The sequence below is a fragment of the Lagopus muta genome, chromosome 2, assembly GCF_023343835.1.
Source record: "Lagopus muta isolate bLagMut1 chromosome 2, bLagMut1 primary, whole genome shotgun sequence".
NCBI lineage: Eukaryota > Metazoa > Chordata > Aves > Galliformes > Phasianidae > Lagopus > Lagopus muta.
In genome coordinates, this window is record NC_064434.1 from 101,892,064 (window position 1) to 101,910,502 (window position 18,439).

At 41.3% G+C, this 18,439-nt stretch overlaps 1 protein-coding gene across 4 annotated transcripts in view; it reads right to left on the minus strand.

Annotated features, from left to right (window-relative positions):
- Nucleotides 1–18,439, minus strand: part of PELI1 (pellino E3 ubiquitin protein ligase 1) — a 44,092-nt gene that overhangs the window by 14,230 nt on the left and 11,423 nt on the right. For 2 of the 4 annotated variants that reach the window (XM_048935997.1, XM_048935996.1), the window contains exon 2: nucleotides 18,165–18,329. The exons of 1 other annotated variant lie outside the window; for it this stretch is intronic. In XM_048935997.1, the coding sequence (XP_048791954.1) occupies nucleotides 18,165–18,219 (55 nt within the window). In that variant the 5' untranslated portion in view covers nucleotides 18,220–18,329. Of the gene's footprint in view, nucleotides 1–4,607; nucleotides 4,767–18,164; nucleotides 18,330–18,439 lie in introns of those variants that run through there. One more of the 4 variants, XM_048935999.1, reaches the window with a different exon arrangement.

Here is an 18,439-nt window from a genome sequence, read left to right on the forward strand (position 1 = left end):
GAGCTTGGTGATCTTTAAGATCCCTTCCAACCTAAGCCACTCTATGATCTGACATTTGTCTTCACTTACTACCTCAAGGTTTAAGCCTTTGGGCACATGAAAACAGAATGAAAACAGAGGCAAGTTACAAGAATCTATGCTCTCAGAACAAACCATTTCCAGTGGGGAATCCAGAGATGTAATGAATTTTGGTTGAACTACCAGCTTTAACTTACCAGCTATGTTCAATCATTCCTCTGTCTTTCCTGATCATGAGACTACATTCATAATTAGTCTGTACTGGCTTCTGTAGAAAGCCTTCCAATCCTGTTTGCACTGGGGCACAGCACCTTGTGAATAAGCTTGCTATTTAGTAGACCAAGAACGGTTTTTAAAACTGCAGCAAGCATCCTAGTATATTAATGGTTAAAACGGGGTAGGGGGAAGGGAGAACATAAATTCAATGAGTCCAAGCAGAGATTCATTAAACACTCTGCTGTGAGCTAAAAATACTAGAATAAAAGTCTCTTTGTAATAAATTACCATCATTTTCTAAACACAGAGCCAGCATTATAGGCTGTTCGCAACTGTAGCTAGTGCCAGACTAGCCCTTTTCTAAAATACTGCATTAAAAAAAAAAAAAAACATTGCATAAAAAGTCCTCTGTCAATGAGGAAATTAAAAATATGCTGATTCAGATGCAAAAGATGAATATTTTTCCATTTTTATATTATCATTATGTTCTGTATCTACATATTCTAGGGTTTGGGGTTTTTTTCCTTACAGAAATAAAGCACAAGACAGCTTAGCTACTCATTTTTTATACAGTTTGCTATTTGTAGTTCTCCATTTACAACCCTTGCAACTGTCATATGCAGCTCTTCACTCAGCAGTTCTGCTTTAAGTCAGAGAGGATACAGATAAAACATAACCCAACTCTTCTCACAGGTATGCAGTGATGGAAATAGGAGGCAACAAATAAGCTGCAAACACAGGAAATTATGATGAGCAATTAGGGGTAAAACAAAAAGTCCTGAGCAGCTGCAAGATCTCCATTGCTGGAGGAATTGGAAATATTGAAAGCTCAGCAGCACACAGCCCTGAATAACCTGATCTAGGGCTGCCCCACATAGACAGCAGAGAGACTGGAGCACACAACTTTCCAACCTAATTCTAGTTCTAGAACCCCATTTTAGGAAACCCAGCACCATCTCAAGAGCCAACTAAAGCACAAGTGCTCCTTAACCCTTCAAAAATTAACCCTGACTTGTATGTTTAAAGGACTGGAACATCAAAGTTAAGGTAACCATGACACAAGAGGTCTGGTGTATAATGCTTGTCCCTCAAGATGAAGACATTTGCAAGCGCAAAAGAACAGAGAGGCAATAAGCAACTGGAGAGATGTAGAAGAAGCAATCTCCAGCAGACCAGCTTCTTGCTTGATTAGAAGTTCTATGAAGTCGAGGCTGCTGGATTTGGAAACACGGCTGTTAGCGCAGTAGTTTACAGCACTACACACAAAATAACAGGAGTAGCAGCACATTTTGGATCATCACATAGAATCACTCTGTGTGAGTGGCTTGTGCCTCAGTCTTGAAACATCAGTACCTTCACAGGTCGTCACGTTTCAAAGTGACCGCCTGTTTTCTGAAACAGATGTTCTTGTCTTTGGAATTAGTGTCACCTTCCTGATACTGATAATGCCCCTACTCTTCTATGTGAGCAGCAAGGAATCAGTTCCTTGTACCACGATGGCTCTGAGGGCAGGCAAAGAGTGGGAAATCACTTTCTTGTATGAGATGGTTAAATCATCACTGTGAAGTTACTCTCCTTCAATTGACTTCTTTTTAAAAGCTTCTATTTATTTATTTTTTACCCAGGCAGTCACTCCAGTAAAAAGAGCACATAAGTCACAGGAGAGTGTTTCATGTTTATAAGCTATAGTTTCCACTCTTCACCCAGTTCCCAGTTGAAAACAAGCTCATGTTTCCTTCACACACATACCTGGAACTTTAGGTTCAGCAAGTTTAATTAAATTTCACTTTCTAGATCAGTCAGATTCTTTCTACAGCACTGCAGATGCATAGGAAAGGTACAGCAAAACAGCTGTTAAGTATTCAAGTTGCACTGTCACTTCAGATCAGTAGTGCTATTTTTCCTTTCTACAGTAGGGTCATTAATTTTCCCCTCCTTTCTAGGAAAAGAAATGCTTAAGCACCTAAAAAAAGGTGCAGAAAAAGCCTCAGGAGCGTGGAAATTTAGCCCAGACCTGTTTTTGAATGGCTTCCTTTCCTTACTCTATATTGTCTGCTTTTTCTAACCTCTGAATAAGCTTAGTCATCCACTATATACACAAGAGCACTTTATGATATAAAAGCACTGAAAAGACAACAAGGCCAAATCCTGAAACCAGGAAGCAGCCTCTCCCACTTAGGATACCAAGCACAAAGCAGTGCAAACAACTGTCTGCTGCTCTGTCTTGAAAACATCAGTGAAGTCTCAATGCAGGGATTTTTCATTCTCCTAAACAGAATGAAAGCATCTTTTTATCACCAGCATCTGCTGTTGGTAGACTGGTAATCCTGGAAACATGTCATACAAGAGTCTTAGCACGCGGGAAAAAAACCATATTGCCTATAGACAACTCCAAAAGGGCATTAATTTGACACACAAGAGCATATCTACCACTGTGCACCAAGACTACAGCCAACCTTTTCCAGTGAGAGAAACAGCAATTTAGTTAGGTTGCCATACAGCATGCTGCCTCAAGTGCTGCTTCCATCACAGAGGCAAACCAAAGCAGCTCTTAGCAATTTTATGAAGCTCAGAAACAATACTGAGAGTACAAGCACTTGTTCAGGCAAACATTTTAGAACAAGGCTTCTATTATAGGGGCCTATATGAAAACTTGTACTTCACGATGGTGCTCAAAAATCATATTCTTCTTCAGAAGATGGAAAATCTAAGTACAGAGGCCTGATTTCAATCAGACCTCTGCTACCTTCAGTTGCGTTATTCTGAATTGCCACTGATGGGATCAGAGCGGGGTCAGGCATATTAAAACTGAAGGAGTTATGTAACAGCTAATGATCCAACTTAACAGTTTGACAAAAATCAATTCTGAAAATATTCTCAAAAAAAAAAATCCAGCATTTTTTTCAGTTACGAAAAGTAACAGCTGATCCTCCCTTGAGGAAACCATGATATCCTCCTACAGATTATAGCTGATGTAATTCAGACTGCGTGTGGGAAGCTGAAAACATTTGTCTTTTAGCACAGGGTGGCTATTTTAAAGCTGTCACTGCAATATTATCCGTAACCTTAATTAGCAAGAAAAGGCTCTTTACCAGTGAAATTGGTGCCTTTCCAACGCACCCTTATCACCCATGTGCACCAAGTCAGCTGTCAGAAACCAGTGACAAAGCATAAAAGCTCAGTGTTAACTTACTGGTTACTATTAAGAAAGCTTTCCTTTCTTAATACTCTGAGCACTAGAGTAACTAACTGCAGGATGCACTGGCTGTGTTGGCTGAGCCACCAGACAAAAGTTATTTGTACAAGCTACTTACAGAGATCAGCTTGCAGATTGGTTGCACTTGCACTGTGACAGTTACTACACACTCTGTATAATTTCAAAAAGGGAGTTTTTTATTTGAAAATCTGAGTATGAAATCATTTATACAAGCCATAAAACAGTATAACAGGCATGCTGATAAAACAATGTTATGTGCTCATTAACCACGGCACTGTCTATTTATATCTTCAGAGTGCTTGGTCAAAGTAGAAGCAGGAAATGAAAAACTTTGTACAGTGCCAGTATGAAGTGGGAGAAGTAAAGTCTAATGGTTTGACACAGAGCTCTGCACTCAGGATCCCTTAGAATCCCCGCTCCTCACTGCCCTCAGACAAATTACACACTATTACCTCAAAAATAAGTAGTCTCAACACTCGCAGTAATTCAACTTCCCTGTACAGATTAAGAGTTTGTACCAAAATATAGGTGTTCCATTTTTAAAAGGGCCATTACACAAACAGATGGAGCTTGTTATGCTTTGATGGTTGAGCACAGGACACCTACTGTACAGTGCACCTGAAGTAGCTGAGAACCCTGCACTTGCACAAAACCACAATGACATCTTGCTCCACAGACCTGAACATTACTGTTTTGCTTTCTGAGCTTCTGACTTCCTGACGAGGCAGTTTGTGCACCAAAACAGCAGCTACACAGATGCTTGTATTACGCTAAAGCTTTTCCACATAGCCTATTATTTCACCTTGCAAACATCAGAGTTACAATTGCACTGAAGCCTCTTTCAGTTTAGGCAACAGTGACATTTAACAGCTCTGTGAGAAATCCCCCTTGGTACAATTTCATAATAGGCATCTTGCTCTGCACCTGCAAATGAGAAGCAACTGACTCCTTCTGAACAAGCAGCACTTTGAGCATCTCTTCCTATTTGAGGTGGGGAAGCAGCCCACAAATGTTGCCTGCTCTCAGATTTCCCCTCAGCCACATCACCAAACTGACTTTCAGGTGCCTTCTGGAGAACCATGCAACTGAGGAGGCTATTACAAAAGACTGAAACACAACGTTAGAACATACAAGAGATGGCACAGAGGGAACTTACCAGTATTCTTCTGTTCTTTCAAGATTTCTACTCCGTGGAGAAGAAAAAAAAACCTTGTATCTTCTTTAAAAGACAGACAAAATCCACCAACTTAAATCCCAGCAACTGTCAGACTGAGTGCCTCTGCTGTGTGCTTTTACTTCGGCAGTGGGTAAGCATTCTGACTAAACAGGGGCTGGCCCTGCCTTACGTCAGCTAGGTAAACACCACCGCGCTGCGCACCATTGGCTGAAGTCACAGCCTGCATCCTGCTTGTCATGCCATAAATTCATCACTCTCCAGCCCCAAAAAGGAAAAAAGGAACTAGAGGGTGTGTTGAAAGCTATCCTGCAGCCCAGTTCCCCAGCAGTTCTTCAGTTTAGGCTCTCTGAGAATCACTGTTCTATTTCCTTCTCAGCTCCTCTTACATAACTGTACCCGTGCATGCTATACCTTTCTTTTTCATTTAAATCATCACTTATTAGCCCAGCTAGCTTTTCTCACCTCCTACACAAAGCAATTTCTTAATACACTAAGAATTAAAACAGAAGAAAGTCTTCAGGTATTACCAGCCTGGTTTCAGCTACTAGAGTCCTGGATGCACAACATACCTGCACACAGCTGCTTTTGGATATTGGACTCATCTGGCCAATGCTGCTGCAACAGCTCGTTCCTACAGGACGCACATCCAGAAAGGTAAATCTGCATGCACCAGATCAGGTTCTGAAATCACTGCAGCAAGCCAGTGGGTTGGATCATTTAAATGCCTGAAGCGTAAAATGGTGACTGAGTTACAACAGCTTCCAAGTCACCACCTCACAGAACTGATCAAGCCAACCTTCTTCCTCTGCTGTAAGATCCAGCACAGCAGTTAAACATTTACATCATTTTACAATGTAGTTGTGATGAAGTAAGCAGTTACACAGTTACCCTGGCTCAAATGAGGCGCACTCAGGCTGATGACTGGCATAACCAAATCTGTCTGTGCTACAGAATCACCGCATTGGGCAGGACAGGAAGGGACCTCAAGGATCACAAATCTACAACCCCCCTGCCACATAAAGGGCCACCAACCTCCCCATTTAATACTAGACCAGGCAGCTCAGGGCCCCATCCAACACCTCTAGGGATGGGGCATCCACAGCCTCTCTGGGCAGCTGCTCCAGCACCTTACCAATCTGCAAAGAACTTCCCCCTGACATCCAAACTCAATCTTCCCTTCCTCAACTTCAAACCATTTCCCCTTGTCCTGCAGTTATCTACCCTTTCAAAGAGTTGATTCCCCTCCTGTTTGTAGGCTCCCTTTAGGTACTGAAAGGCTGCAATGAGGTCACTCTGTAGCCTTCTCTTCCCCAGGCTAAACAAGCCCAGCTCCCTCAGCCTGTCTTCGTAGGGGAGGTGCTCCAATCCCCTGATCATCTCTGTGGCTCTTTTCTGCACCCTCTCCAACAGCTCCCTGTCTTTCTTGTACTGGGGACTCCAGACCTGGATACAGCACTGTGGATGAGGCCTCACAAGAGCAGAGTAGGGAGGGACAATCACCTCCCTGTCCCTGCTGGCCACCCCCTTCTGATGGAGCCCAGGATTCCATTTGCTTTCTTTCCGAGCTGCAAGAGCACACTGCTGGTTCATGTTAAGTTTTTCATCCATCAGGCCCCCCAGGCTGCTGATATTTTTGTTTAAAAGAGTTGGTGGATTTTGTCTGTTTTTCAAACAAGTTTGTTGATGATATTTCTGCTGCTTTTTCCAATAGCACAGCTCACCACTGCAATTTTGCAAGCACAGCTTCATGGATTGGTTTACTTGATCTGCTTCACAGCAAAGCTGTCTGCATTTTCAAAAGTTCCTTTACCCGCTTTATTGTTTTTCAGCTGGATCTGTTTCCTAATTCAGCTCACAGCACGGCTGTGCAAACAGCTGTAGCAGCAGAACTGAAGGCCTGATGGGGAGGTGCATTAGATGGGAGCACCCAGAGCTAAGCACTGCCAAACTACCTTTTGGTTCATAATGCTGTAATGCAGCACAAGTTGCAACTCCATATATGCAAGCTTCACTGCTGAGAATGAGGTCAGTGCTTAGGATTTTTTCCTCTCTCCTCCACCTGTACTCCACAGCTAACCTTCCTCAAAGCAATACTGTAAGGCTGTGCTGGTACGTGATCTTGTCACTTGAAAAACTAAACTTCAGAACTCCCTGCCACAGAGATATTCTGGATAATAAAGCTGTTTGGAGGCTCAACGATGCTCCCTCCCACCCCATCACGGATTACTAAGCACAGCAGAAGTGACTGACTCATAATCACCAAGCACACAGGAGCACTTTGAAGAAGCACCAATGTGCAAATTCTATCATTCCCACTTTGCTCTCGGCTTCTGGCCACCAAAGAGCACATGCTGCTCAATACTGCTCTCAGATGGCATGGCCATCATCACAGCTATCAGATTACCAAACTGATAAAGCAATTAAAAAAAAAAAATAAATCCACACAGACTCCAACTACTTTAACTCAAATTATTTCTTAAATCCATTTGTGAGTTAACTCTATAAACAAGCTGCACAATGCCAGTGACAAGATCAGAACCCTCCAAGTGAATCTCATCAGTAAAGGCAGCGACTCATTGAGCCACATCCTGAGGTTCAAACTTGGTCCCTCTCCCATTCCGCTGCCAAAATCAGTGCTCTCACTCTTGTGGTGCACAAGCCTAGCCTTTCCAGTGATAAGAAATGAAGTAAAGCCTTCAAATGGCACCTTGCATTACGGTGGAAGAGCTGTCTAATCCCAATCATCTTCAAGTATTTTACACTTTGCCCTGGCCCACATAAGGTTAAGAGCTTTAATATTAACGATGGCTGTTCAAAAAACAAACAAGCAATCCCTAAAACATCATAACTGCATTGGCATCACTTCACATACAGTCATGGCAACAAAAGATACAAAAGGTGCTCTGTAGCAGTGCATTCATTTAACTGCAGTGATCAGTTACATTGACACAAACATTTCTAGATTGGATTACTTTTCTCACAAAGGTCACAAGGCTCGAGTAGCACTGTTTCAAAAGAGTTCAGTCTGAAAAGCAGAACTTAATGTTAATTGGCTTCCAAGAGCTTTATTTTCTTTCTTCATTTAACAGAGCCCAGGTTAATAAACCTGTGGATTACCTCATGCTGCAGCCATAAAAGTTGGAGAATGAGCAACTGCAGGTTTGGATGTATCTTTTACTTGGTCAACCCAGCCTCCCACAGGTAACAATCCCCATTAACATCCCTACATCCCATCTACCCCCCGTTATCTATGACCTGTTCCTGAGGATAGTCTTCTAGCAGCCATACGCTTCACAATTCCATTTCACAGCTCATCATGCTCTAACTTAAAGCAGGGGGCTATCTGGGTTTATTTTACTCCAGCACACTTAAGTGGCTGGACAAAAACCTCACCCTGAGTTCTAAAATACCATTTCCTTGCCTGTGTTTATTCATTAGCCATGCTCTTCTCTCCTCTGTTCTTGACTCCTATTAAGAGAAGGTCTAATGACTTCTACTTCAAATAAGAACTGTGCTCTGCTTCGAGGACTGGAAGCAAATGCCTTGTGTGCTCTCACCAGGCACGCTCTGACTTCCCCCAAAAAAGAGATGCTGCCAACCATGCTAGATCAAAACAATGAAATCTGCAGCCCAAGATATCATTGCTAATTTCATGAAGTGATGCTTAAATGCAGGGGAGGTTCTTTTCTTGAAGTCGTTAAAGAAAAAGGGCTGTAATCGTCATGTTCTTCTATCTGACTCACAAGCAGATGCTGTACAGTTTGATATGATTACGTGATTCCACATGACATTCAAAATGAGCTTTTAAGAGGAATGTACTTCTACCTGTACGTTAAAAAAGACAGACTTGCAGTCATGGATAAAGGGCAATGCTATGTCCACTAACATGTGGACAGCTGAGAAAGCAGAGTAGAAAATGTCTCATCTCAGAGTTCACCTGATCCTAATGCTTCAAGAAAGACATTTTAAACACATGACTGTCGATAATTTTATTTAAGTAAATAGACAGGGAGTGAAACTAAAGCCCAACAGAGGATAAATGCTCAAAATCATTGCACGTAAGATAAAGAGGAAAAAGGGACTACAGGAAACAGTAAGAGCAAAAACTTGGAAGAACAAGGTCTGTAGCAGCCCCAAGGGGAAATACATTCAACACTGAATGCCAAACATGCACTATCCACCACCTTACCTCTGTTTCCCATGGAGTCAGAGACTGAGCTATGATCAGAGCTGATGATACTCCAAAAAAGACAATTCCCATGCACTGGAAAGTATTGGCTCCATTACGGGTATACAGGGTAAAAAGAAAGGATGGAAGATTACTGGCTTACCAGTCCCATTAATCTTTCATTGTGTTACACCACGCGTAATCTCTGCGCAAGGAATTCCCATGTTATATAGTTAATAAAGTCATACTACAGTGTTTTAAGGAGATTAAGGGGTGAAAGCAGCCCGAAGCCAAGAACATGCTAATTAAGAGTATACAATAGAAACGTTAATCGAGTAATCTGCAGGAAGAGGAGGAGGGAAGGAAATGACCTAATTCCCTGCACTACTGAGTGGTGCCTAATGGCAAGAAGAAAATTCTTTCAAGGGCCAAGCAAACAAAGGTCCATTGTTAGAGTGTTCAGAGAACGCTTTGCTCTATCTCGTGCTGTTTTAACATGAAGGGTAGATGGTGCAGCTTTATGAACCATACTGATCACTTCTGGAAGGGGTCAGGAGAGGATAATTAGATTTGCAGGACAGCAAGTAAAAGAGCCCCAAATAGAATCTTGAGTTAAACTCTCCTTCCAAAAAGATCTGCCGTATCTACAACAGTGGTCATCCAACAGCCATGGTGTGTCTTAGGCAACTGTGGAGCAATCCATTGCTGAAGCTGCAAGAACCTAGTCACAGAAGCTATAAATCACACTGCAAGAAGCATTTCCCATGGCTTGAGTCATCCTTAGCTATTGGATGAGCATAGCACGCACCTCTTATGAAGTCCTGTTCCACTCTTAGAAATTTGTGTGCCTCCTCCTGAGGTGAACCAGGAACGCCCTTCGTTGATTTAAGTACAGCACGTTACCATCAATGCATATTCCATCTTGCAGAGCAGAAGCATAACTGGCCCTCTCTGTCAAGACTGGTTTCTGTTTTAGCAGGCACACGTGGCCCTTTGGCACTCTATCTGTTCAGTACTTCCAAATTCCTGCTGGGGAGAGACCCCACCAAAAAGAGTGCTTCTAGATTACTCACCATTGGACTGACAACGTATTTCAGTTACTCTTACTGTAAGCTGAAGGAACCTCCAGCAGCACTGAAGAAACACCTGCAGGTTGCAGGACTACTGACAGAACAGTCAGTCAAGAATTAATCCTAGTTCTAATTCTAAGCTGATTCTAGATGGAATGACATGATGTAAAATATAAAAACAAAAGCTAACTCCAAAAGTCTCCAATGATATTAAAAATATTTTCTGTCTGAGGTTCAAAACAACAGAATCCTAAGAGATTTTAAATTCAGGTCTCCCTCAAATAAGCCATCTGGTATTACAGGTTTGTCACCTTTCCCCTTCTTCACTATGCACCAAAAATCAGAACAATGCCCATATGTTCCCAAAAGGTTGAGTCTATCTCTTTCTTATGAGGAACTTCACAAAATCACAAGATAATCCAGGACCTCAGGATGCCATTTAGTCCAACCTCCTGCTCAGAGCAGAAGCTCATTTCCCCAATGCCAAGTTATTACAGCAAGAGACTGTGAGCTTTAAGCATGAAATGGCCCCTCAAGACATGCCTTCCCTTGGGAAATAGGAAAAACATATTGAATGGCAGAGAACTGCAGATGAAAGATGACTTCCAAACCAATCTGGAGCTTCATCTTCGTTGACAGCCTTCCTATGCCAGTTTGTTTCACCATTTGCCTGAAGCAAAATGTTTAGCAAGAACTACTGCAGAGAGCTCACTGTAGACACACCAAAGATTGTGTGGGCTAATTATGCATTTGAAAGGATAATAGCCACAACATCCTGTGTTTTACAGTCACTTCAAGAAAAGTGTGTTCCATGTAACTGTGCAAGCACCGGCATCACAGAACTTTATTCGCAGCAATCATTGCTCAAGTAAGACATTTTGGATTTGACCTGCTCTTGAGACTGCCCTTCATCTGGCCTCTCAAGAATGGTCTGAAATACCTGAAGTGCTGGATTCCCAAAATCCAAGGCAGAAAAGTTAATAGAGAAGAGAACATTACTTTCCCAAAAGGTCATGTAAGCAGTTTGCTAAGTCAGAAGCATACAGATGCAGTTGCACTGGGCTTCTATCCAAGAAAGTAACCTCGAGGGGTCTTTGTTTTTTTGTTTGGTTTTTTAATTCTCCAGGAACATTTCTGGATGTTGAAAACCTTGCAAATTAAATGCCGTATCTGCAAATTCAATTAACATCGGGTATGGACAAGTACTTCCTCAAAGAACTTTGTAGTAGTTCTGAGTTCTTTGAAGAGCAGAACTTAGATTCACTGAGCTTCAGGTATTAGTTTCTCTAGATTAAGAAACATAGTTCCAATTCAAATTCATTTCCATGACGTATTTTTCCTGCTTGCAAAACTTAAAGGTACCTGCTAGCAGGACTAGTTGAACCTGCAATACCTGAAAGTTTTCATTCCCACCAAGTGAGATTGTTTGATCAGAGACTTCTTCAGAGAAAGTTCAGAGAGCGTGTTGCTAGAAGCATTCACACATCTTTGCTTCACTTTTAGCATGAAAAATCATTTCATATAGACCAAAAAAAGATTAAAGTATTCAGTTATAGAAATTCAGCTATGAGATGTTGACTCTCCAAACCCACTTTCCAGCCAATCTTAGGATGGACAGAGTTTAAAAACTATTCAGTACAGTTTCTATTCAACTCCCACATTACACAAATGACTATCTTAAAACAAGGCATATAATTTTTCACTTTGAGAAGCTGTGAAGTATGAAAGTCAAGCTCTTCCAACAGTTTCCCTCTGCTTTATTCTTAATTTCTCATCACCCTGTTATTACACTCCTGACACTCACCGTTTCGACTGTAAGTTCATTTGTTGTTCCAGTAAAACAAACAACAAACAGACATGTTGGATAATCTCCATTCTTGCACAAGAACATTCCAAGTTTGTAGTTCACGCATGAATATTTGGTAACTTACAGCTAATTAATGTACCATCTTACTCTATTCCTCCTTCTCTTCAAGCTTCAAACAGCCTTCATGTAAGGTACAAAACACATCTCTTCCTAAACATATCACCTCCAGCATTTACATATAAAAGCGTGTGACCTACATACCTCTGGATGGATGTCAGAGGTCTGCCTACCCCCTGCCAGCCCAGCATCAATGTTCCACAGTGACCTGACAGCACATTCTGCAGCCCCACACACAAGTTAAATGGCTGGTTGGGCTGCAGTTTCCCATATTTCTGACATTCAAGTATGCCTTTCTAGGAATATTTTAAATCAGGTCATATGAGATCAGGTGCAGAAGAAAGGATACATTAAGCAAGGATCTGAGAGAAAAGAATTGGTTTCTTCACGCATAGAAGTTCCTAATAAAGCTATATTTCAGTATTTCTAAATACATTAAAAGCTGTATCTCGACAAATAAGGTTAGAAAGCTTCTATGCTAATATTTGCAGCTTTACATAAACACAAAACTAATTTTATGAACTTCTTTTCATGTTACTATCCTTCTACAGCCAGCAGTGCAAACAGACCACATTTCCAGTTTCTCCACCTCCTCATGTTTCTTTGGATCACTTACCAGTTCCCACTTTGTAATGGCTCAGAGGAAAAAAAAAAAAAAAACCTCATGCTATTTGATAATACATTTTTTTCCTCCTTATCTATATTTAAGGAGGAGCAATACTTTACTTCCTACACTTCTAATCCAATTTGGCTAAGAGGTTTGCTGCTTATAAAAATAGGCAGTTGCACTTGAGAGGATGCAACAGCCATTCGTTCACCTCTACATGGGCACCAACAGCAATACGCAGGTCATTCTCCAGTACTGGTAAGAAGTCAGTGCTAGGGATTCCCTCCCTAAATTTTACCCTTAAGCTGATATAGGAATCCAGAGTACTGTCCACATGTACAAAGCAAGAGCTGGTAGGTGCTCTTGATTCTTTTCCACCACTCTCCGTGCAGCAACAATTCAAGCACAACTTTGCAGAGGGACAGAGCACAGAGAGGAACAAAACCTTCAAGCTTTTTCCTGAAATTTCAACAAGAAAGAAAGAAAATACTATTACAGCACTGCTGGTATGGTGGGAATAACTGTGGCCTCACAAACACAACCACTGAAGTATTATGGATAGTCTTCTCAGATAGAACTTCTGGTACTACTGTGCATACTCACAATAAAAAAAAAAGCCAAACAATGACTAAACCAAAGAGATTAAGAGTAGAAATCATACTTCTACAAACACTGAAGTCCCTTTGACCTGACAGTATAGCTCTTAGTTGTGTTTAACACTTGAATGTGAAGGTACCTTGAAACTTTCAACTATAACTCAAGTTTACAACTGGCTATCTACAAAGAAAAATGTGACCTTCAAATAAAAGACTATCCAGCTGAATAAGGCAAGTGCTTTCCTTTGAGTTAGCACACTCACCAGTAAGTCCTCAAAAGGCAAAATATTTTCAAGTGTTTGGGTCACACAGGACCTGTTTTTCAGAAGCACCCAGAATGCTTTCCAGCAGCAGTCAGTGTGCACTCATAGCTACACAGCATCTAACCATTCAGCAGGCAGCCTCGTGGCCTGCCCTTGCATTTACCAGGATGGCCAGTCACATCACTCACTCTAATGAAATTACATTAGCGAGACAGCAATTTGACTCTTCTTAATTCTACCAGTGAGGAAGGCGCTCCTGAAGACAAACAAGTTCTTCTTTGATCACCTGAAGACAGTGGAATTCTGTCTGAAAGCAAACATACAACAAATGGCCTAGAAACTGGACATATTTGTAGAACTGAGATCTGGGGACACAAGCTCGGTATATTTCTCATCATCCAATGCAGGTTTACCTATCTCCCACAAAATGTTTTCAAGCAACACAACTCAAGAAAGTCTTCTGGAAAAACAAAACAAAACAAAACAACTAAACCCACCACCACCACAAGAAATGCATGTTAAAGCTGCATCCTAGCTAAGACTCTGGATACTTCAGATTTGCCTGAAGAAGCCTCACACCAGTTGCAGTTGAGCAGTTACAGATTAGGCTACAGGTCTGAATAAGATCATCCATGAAAGAAAACTCACATCTCTACCTTTTTGTGCATTACTCAGACACACAGAGACAAATGCAAAATACCTTACATCGGCAAATTCACTTCTAGCAATGGCTTTGGTTTTACAAGATACATGCATGCTTTGAGAGGAGGACTGTAAGCAGTGCAGGATTACTCACTCTCTCTCACAGAAAAGCCTTTGCATTCAGGCAAAACTGCAGAGCAAATGCACCAAAAAGGGCCATGAAGAGCTGCAGTTTTGGCAGAAATCTGACCAGGTCATTTATAACTGGTAACAGTTGACACAGCTGTACTTTACAGAGTTTGGAAACAATTTCATATGGCTTACAGCAACCAGTCATTTATGAACCAAAATGATTTGTTAATATACTACAGACTTCTTCCTTCCTGAACCTTGAGAATCAGCTTGAGAGAAGACTCAACTTTGACCCTGTGTGCACCTCAGAAATTCATATCAGCATCTGATACGTTATTGCTTGGGCATCTGTCCTCAAGTATACCAAAGAAACGTTAAGTCCTGCTTTGGAAGCATTAGCTTTTTTTAGTATGGAAGGGCTATTTCACTTGTCCTTTAATAGCCAGCTGTTTAAGTACAGACTGATTAATTGCCAGAAATCTGGCTCTTCAGAAATAACTCTTTGCAAGTTCTTCAGGACAGACCAGCCCCCTCAGGACAGACATTGTTCATGAATTTCTCTTCAAATCTCTAACAGCTGTTCACATGGAGCACATCAGTGCTTCAGTCACGTGCACTCGTAAAGGTTTGCAGAAGTCTTGCTCACAGTTTGCAAGCTTTATTAGTTACTCTGCTACTTAGGGGATGCCGTGTCAGCCATGCACAGAGAAGCAGAATGCTGTAAGGCAGAGGTACAAACAGCCACAGCAGCCACATCACACGCGTTAGGAAGTCACTACTCAGACTTAGCAGGCTTTGGCAACCTTAAAGCCAGTTGTAAAAGTAACATATCTTCTCTAAACAAAGCAAAGATGACTTTCTCTGGCTTCATAGTCACTGTTGTAGTTGAAAGTCTGAAGTCATTCTGCACCTTCAGCATTTTACTGAAGGAAGCGTGTGAATTACGTGTCCCAGGCACAAAGTCTAAACTACACAAATAAATAGTGCTGTCACAAGTTAACCCTCCTATAGCCTTGTTCATACTGTGCAGTTCTTGCCTGTACACAGCACTGCTGGAACAAAAAGATGCCAGATGAGCAGGGCACCAACATGGAAATAATACCCATCCTAAGGAACACTACAAAACCGCATCAGCTCCAATCATTAGTTTATTTATTTGCAGCCCTGTTCGAGTCTTTTTTGCTGTTTGTAAGGGAGAAATTTCATTTTAATTGTTAAAAAAAAAAAAAAAAAGCCAATAGAAAGGGGTAAATAGAGGATAATTCTATATTCAAGTAAGTTTTTGCCCTAAAACCAATCTGCAACTCTACACTTTCATCTTGAAATTATGCTTTAATAGCAGTGAGAAAGAGCTTAGAGATATCATGTATATAGCTGTACCATTGTTATCACATTTAAAATTAAACTAAGTGCCCATCTCATATTAAAAATGAGAAACAAATACTTACATAGAAGTCTACCTGTAGAGTAGAAGAACTGGATAAAAAAGGCTGCAAACTGCATCCCCAAAGCTATATGACTTCGCCCACATATGCTGAAGACTGACAGATTTATATTTATTTGCAAGAATAAAAATTAAAAATATAAAGATTAATAAAATGCAGTAGAGAACTCATGTCCTCTACTACAGGTTGGAATCATTCCAGCCAGAAATGCACAGAACAACCTGAAACTACTCCAACATACAGAAGATGCTAGAAGATCCCTTGGCAAAGCTTCAGCCCTGTGAATAACTACTTGCAAACTCAACACACTTCGGATGGCTTTCACTGTGGCACACATGAAGACTTGCCCATTAAATTTTTATAAATGTTTGCAGTCCTTAAGTTTAGCCAAAGCAGAATATTGCAGCAAGATCCCCTAAAAGATAAGTGTTTTCTTGCTTTCTTTCTTTGAAGCATGCCAAAACCATTGGTTAAAAGGATAACCTAAACAAAGCCATCATTAAAAAAGTACAGCTACATCACGCCATGGCTGGAGCAGCTACACAACTGGTCAGAGAAGAAAGACCATTTCCTGGCACAGTAATGTAGCAACAGACTGAGTTCTTTCTCTCTTTTTGTTATTACATTAAGCCTTCACAATGTTTCACGAAAATAAAACCGAGGTTTGCAGCTCATCTGCAAACAATCAATTGAACTGAGCAGCAGGACTTTGTTTCTCAGTATATTATGCCAAAAAAAAAAAACCAAAGTAAAAGCAGACTTAGCAAGGAAAAGGAATTAGACTCCTACTTCTGCTCTTGTTCACCTGCCTGGTCACCTCACCAAACCTGATATCCAAGTCATATTTATTACCTGCAACTAAGTATTGCAAGTAAGTATTCAGCTCCATTGGAGCCAACCGAATTAACCGGCTTAAGCAAGATGACTATCAGCCTGCCCAAGCAAGACTGCACTAGAACAGATATGGGCTGAACACGTAATTTAATTCACCACTCTGATTTTGGATAACCCCCAGACATTCAGGATGGCTACGGAGCAGAGACAGCTCTCAGTGCCAGCTACAGTACTTCAGTCGTGCACTGTTTGACTGAAGAGATGAAGCACTCAGAAGCCAGGACCCTTTGAGATTCTCCAGCACTCAGCTTCACTAACAACTGTATTCCACAGCTCTTATGGAAGCAGAGTCTTGCTAAGTTTGTTGCAAGTACACTGGCTTATAGGCACTGTGCATGTTCTCTGACCCATTCTGTCTTGTTAGAGACTATTCCTTTACTAATAGATGAGGCTTTTGAACTGATAAAACAAAGTTCCACTAGCTACAGCTACAGTGCATTTAAAGCTCTAGATCACACCGTATTATCTGACAAGCTCCACTTTCAAATACAGCAGCACTGTCAAGTATTGTGAAATAAAAGTTTCCTTGGAAGAGAAACTTGACAGAAAACAGAGGCATGGTGGAATCTACAGCTGATCTGAAACTGGAAGCGCTACGCAGCATTAATCAAGTCCAACCCATTTGAAAAAGTCATGACATTGAGTTTTCTACACTTAAAGTGTTCCAGCTTGTTCACCACCTATACTGACTGCTCACAACCAGCTTCAGGAATTAGGCAGTTTAAATAAAAATAGCAGCCACTGACGTCATGATACCTTTGATCGTGAAAAACATCATTATGATTACCATCTCATGCCTACCGGCTCTGATCCCCCAACATGTAAGGTAAAACTGTAAACATTTTCAAAGTCATATGCCAAGTCGTCTTGTTAATCACACCCATTGGATTTGAGCTTGCATTCTCACTTTTACTAGACTTAGTTTTGCTATCAAAGCTGGTCTAAGCAAGCAAAAGATGATGTTCTTGTAACGCTCCTCTATCACTTTTGTGCAAACAAGGTGGCAGCAGTCATCCAAAAGAGAGTGGAAAAAAAAAGAATGAGCCACATACATACAGTGACAGAGCTACTAAAAGCAAAATAAACATTTTAGGTCTACCACATCAAAAGGGCATACTGTCAGACTAATGACAAAGCTCAACATTCAGCTCCCTGAACCTCTGAGAAAGGAATTTCATCAACAGGAGTCTTCCATGAGGTTGGTGAGAAATATCTCCTCCTTGCTGGAAGGTTGTGGTCAGCAGATCCAGAGCAAAGAAGCATGCAGGGCTGCACAACTCAGAGCCCAGGAGTGGGGCTGCATGCAAACAGGCCAGGGAGACAAGAGGGAGAAGCAAGCCAGCAGGCACTGTGATATTATATCAACTCAGAGCCCCTGGAAACAGTCTTCAGTAGAAATTCAATGTTAGGGAATGAGGGAATATGGCTTGGTAGAGCTCAACAGTCAGATCTCTTGTCAGCAGTTTTATAAAAGCTGGGGCAGTCAGTGTAAGGAGACAGTCATAAATAACTTAAGGCACTTCTTCTCCACCCAGTTTAAAAAGGCAGTGTTTAGGAAACAAATATAGTTATGGTCAGTAACAGCAAGACAGCACTAATAGTTTGTATTGTTCTACACTTGTACTTCTAGCAAGTAACCTTAAAATCTGAAGAGCTAAATAAAAGGGACATCTTCAGGGAATGTAGATGATAGTTACATGTAGTTACCTTTCTCTTCAAGATTTTCATGTATGGAAGTTCAGATGCAAGAAGAAACGTTTGCTCTCTTATGGCAACTGTACAGATGTAAACTCACCGTGTCCAAGAACCGCAAGATCGTAACCGCACTTCCACTTGGATTTACGATACATAACCAAAAGCCAGGCTCGCAGAGGGAAAATGACCTGTTGATGATGGTGGCTGTCAACAATGGGTGCAGATCAGTTAGCTGCTAGTGTAGACAGGACAAGATTTTTCAACACTGCGAGAGAAAGTGAGAGCGAGACCATATGGTTAAGCCCCATCCACATTAGCACCAAACAGCATCACCATTTGAGAACAGTCGGCTGGTGGAGGCAGAGCCAGGAAATC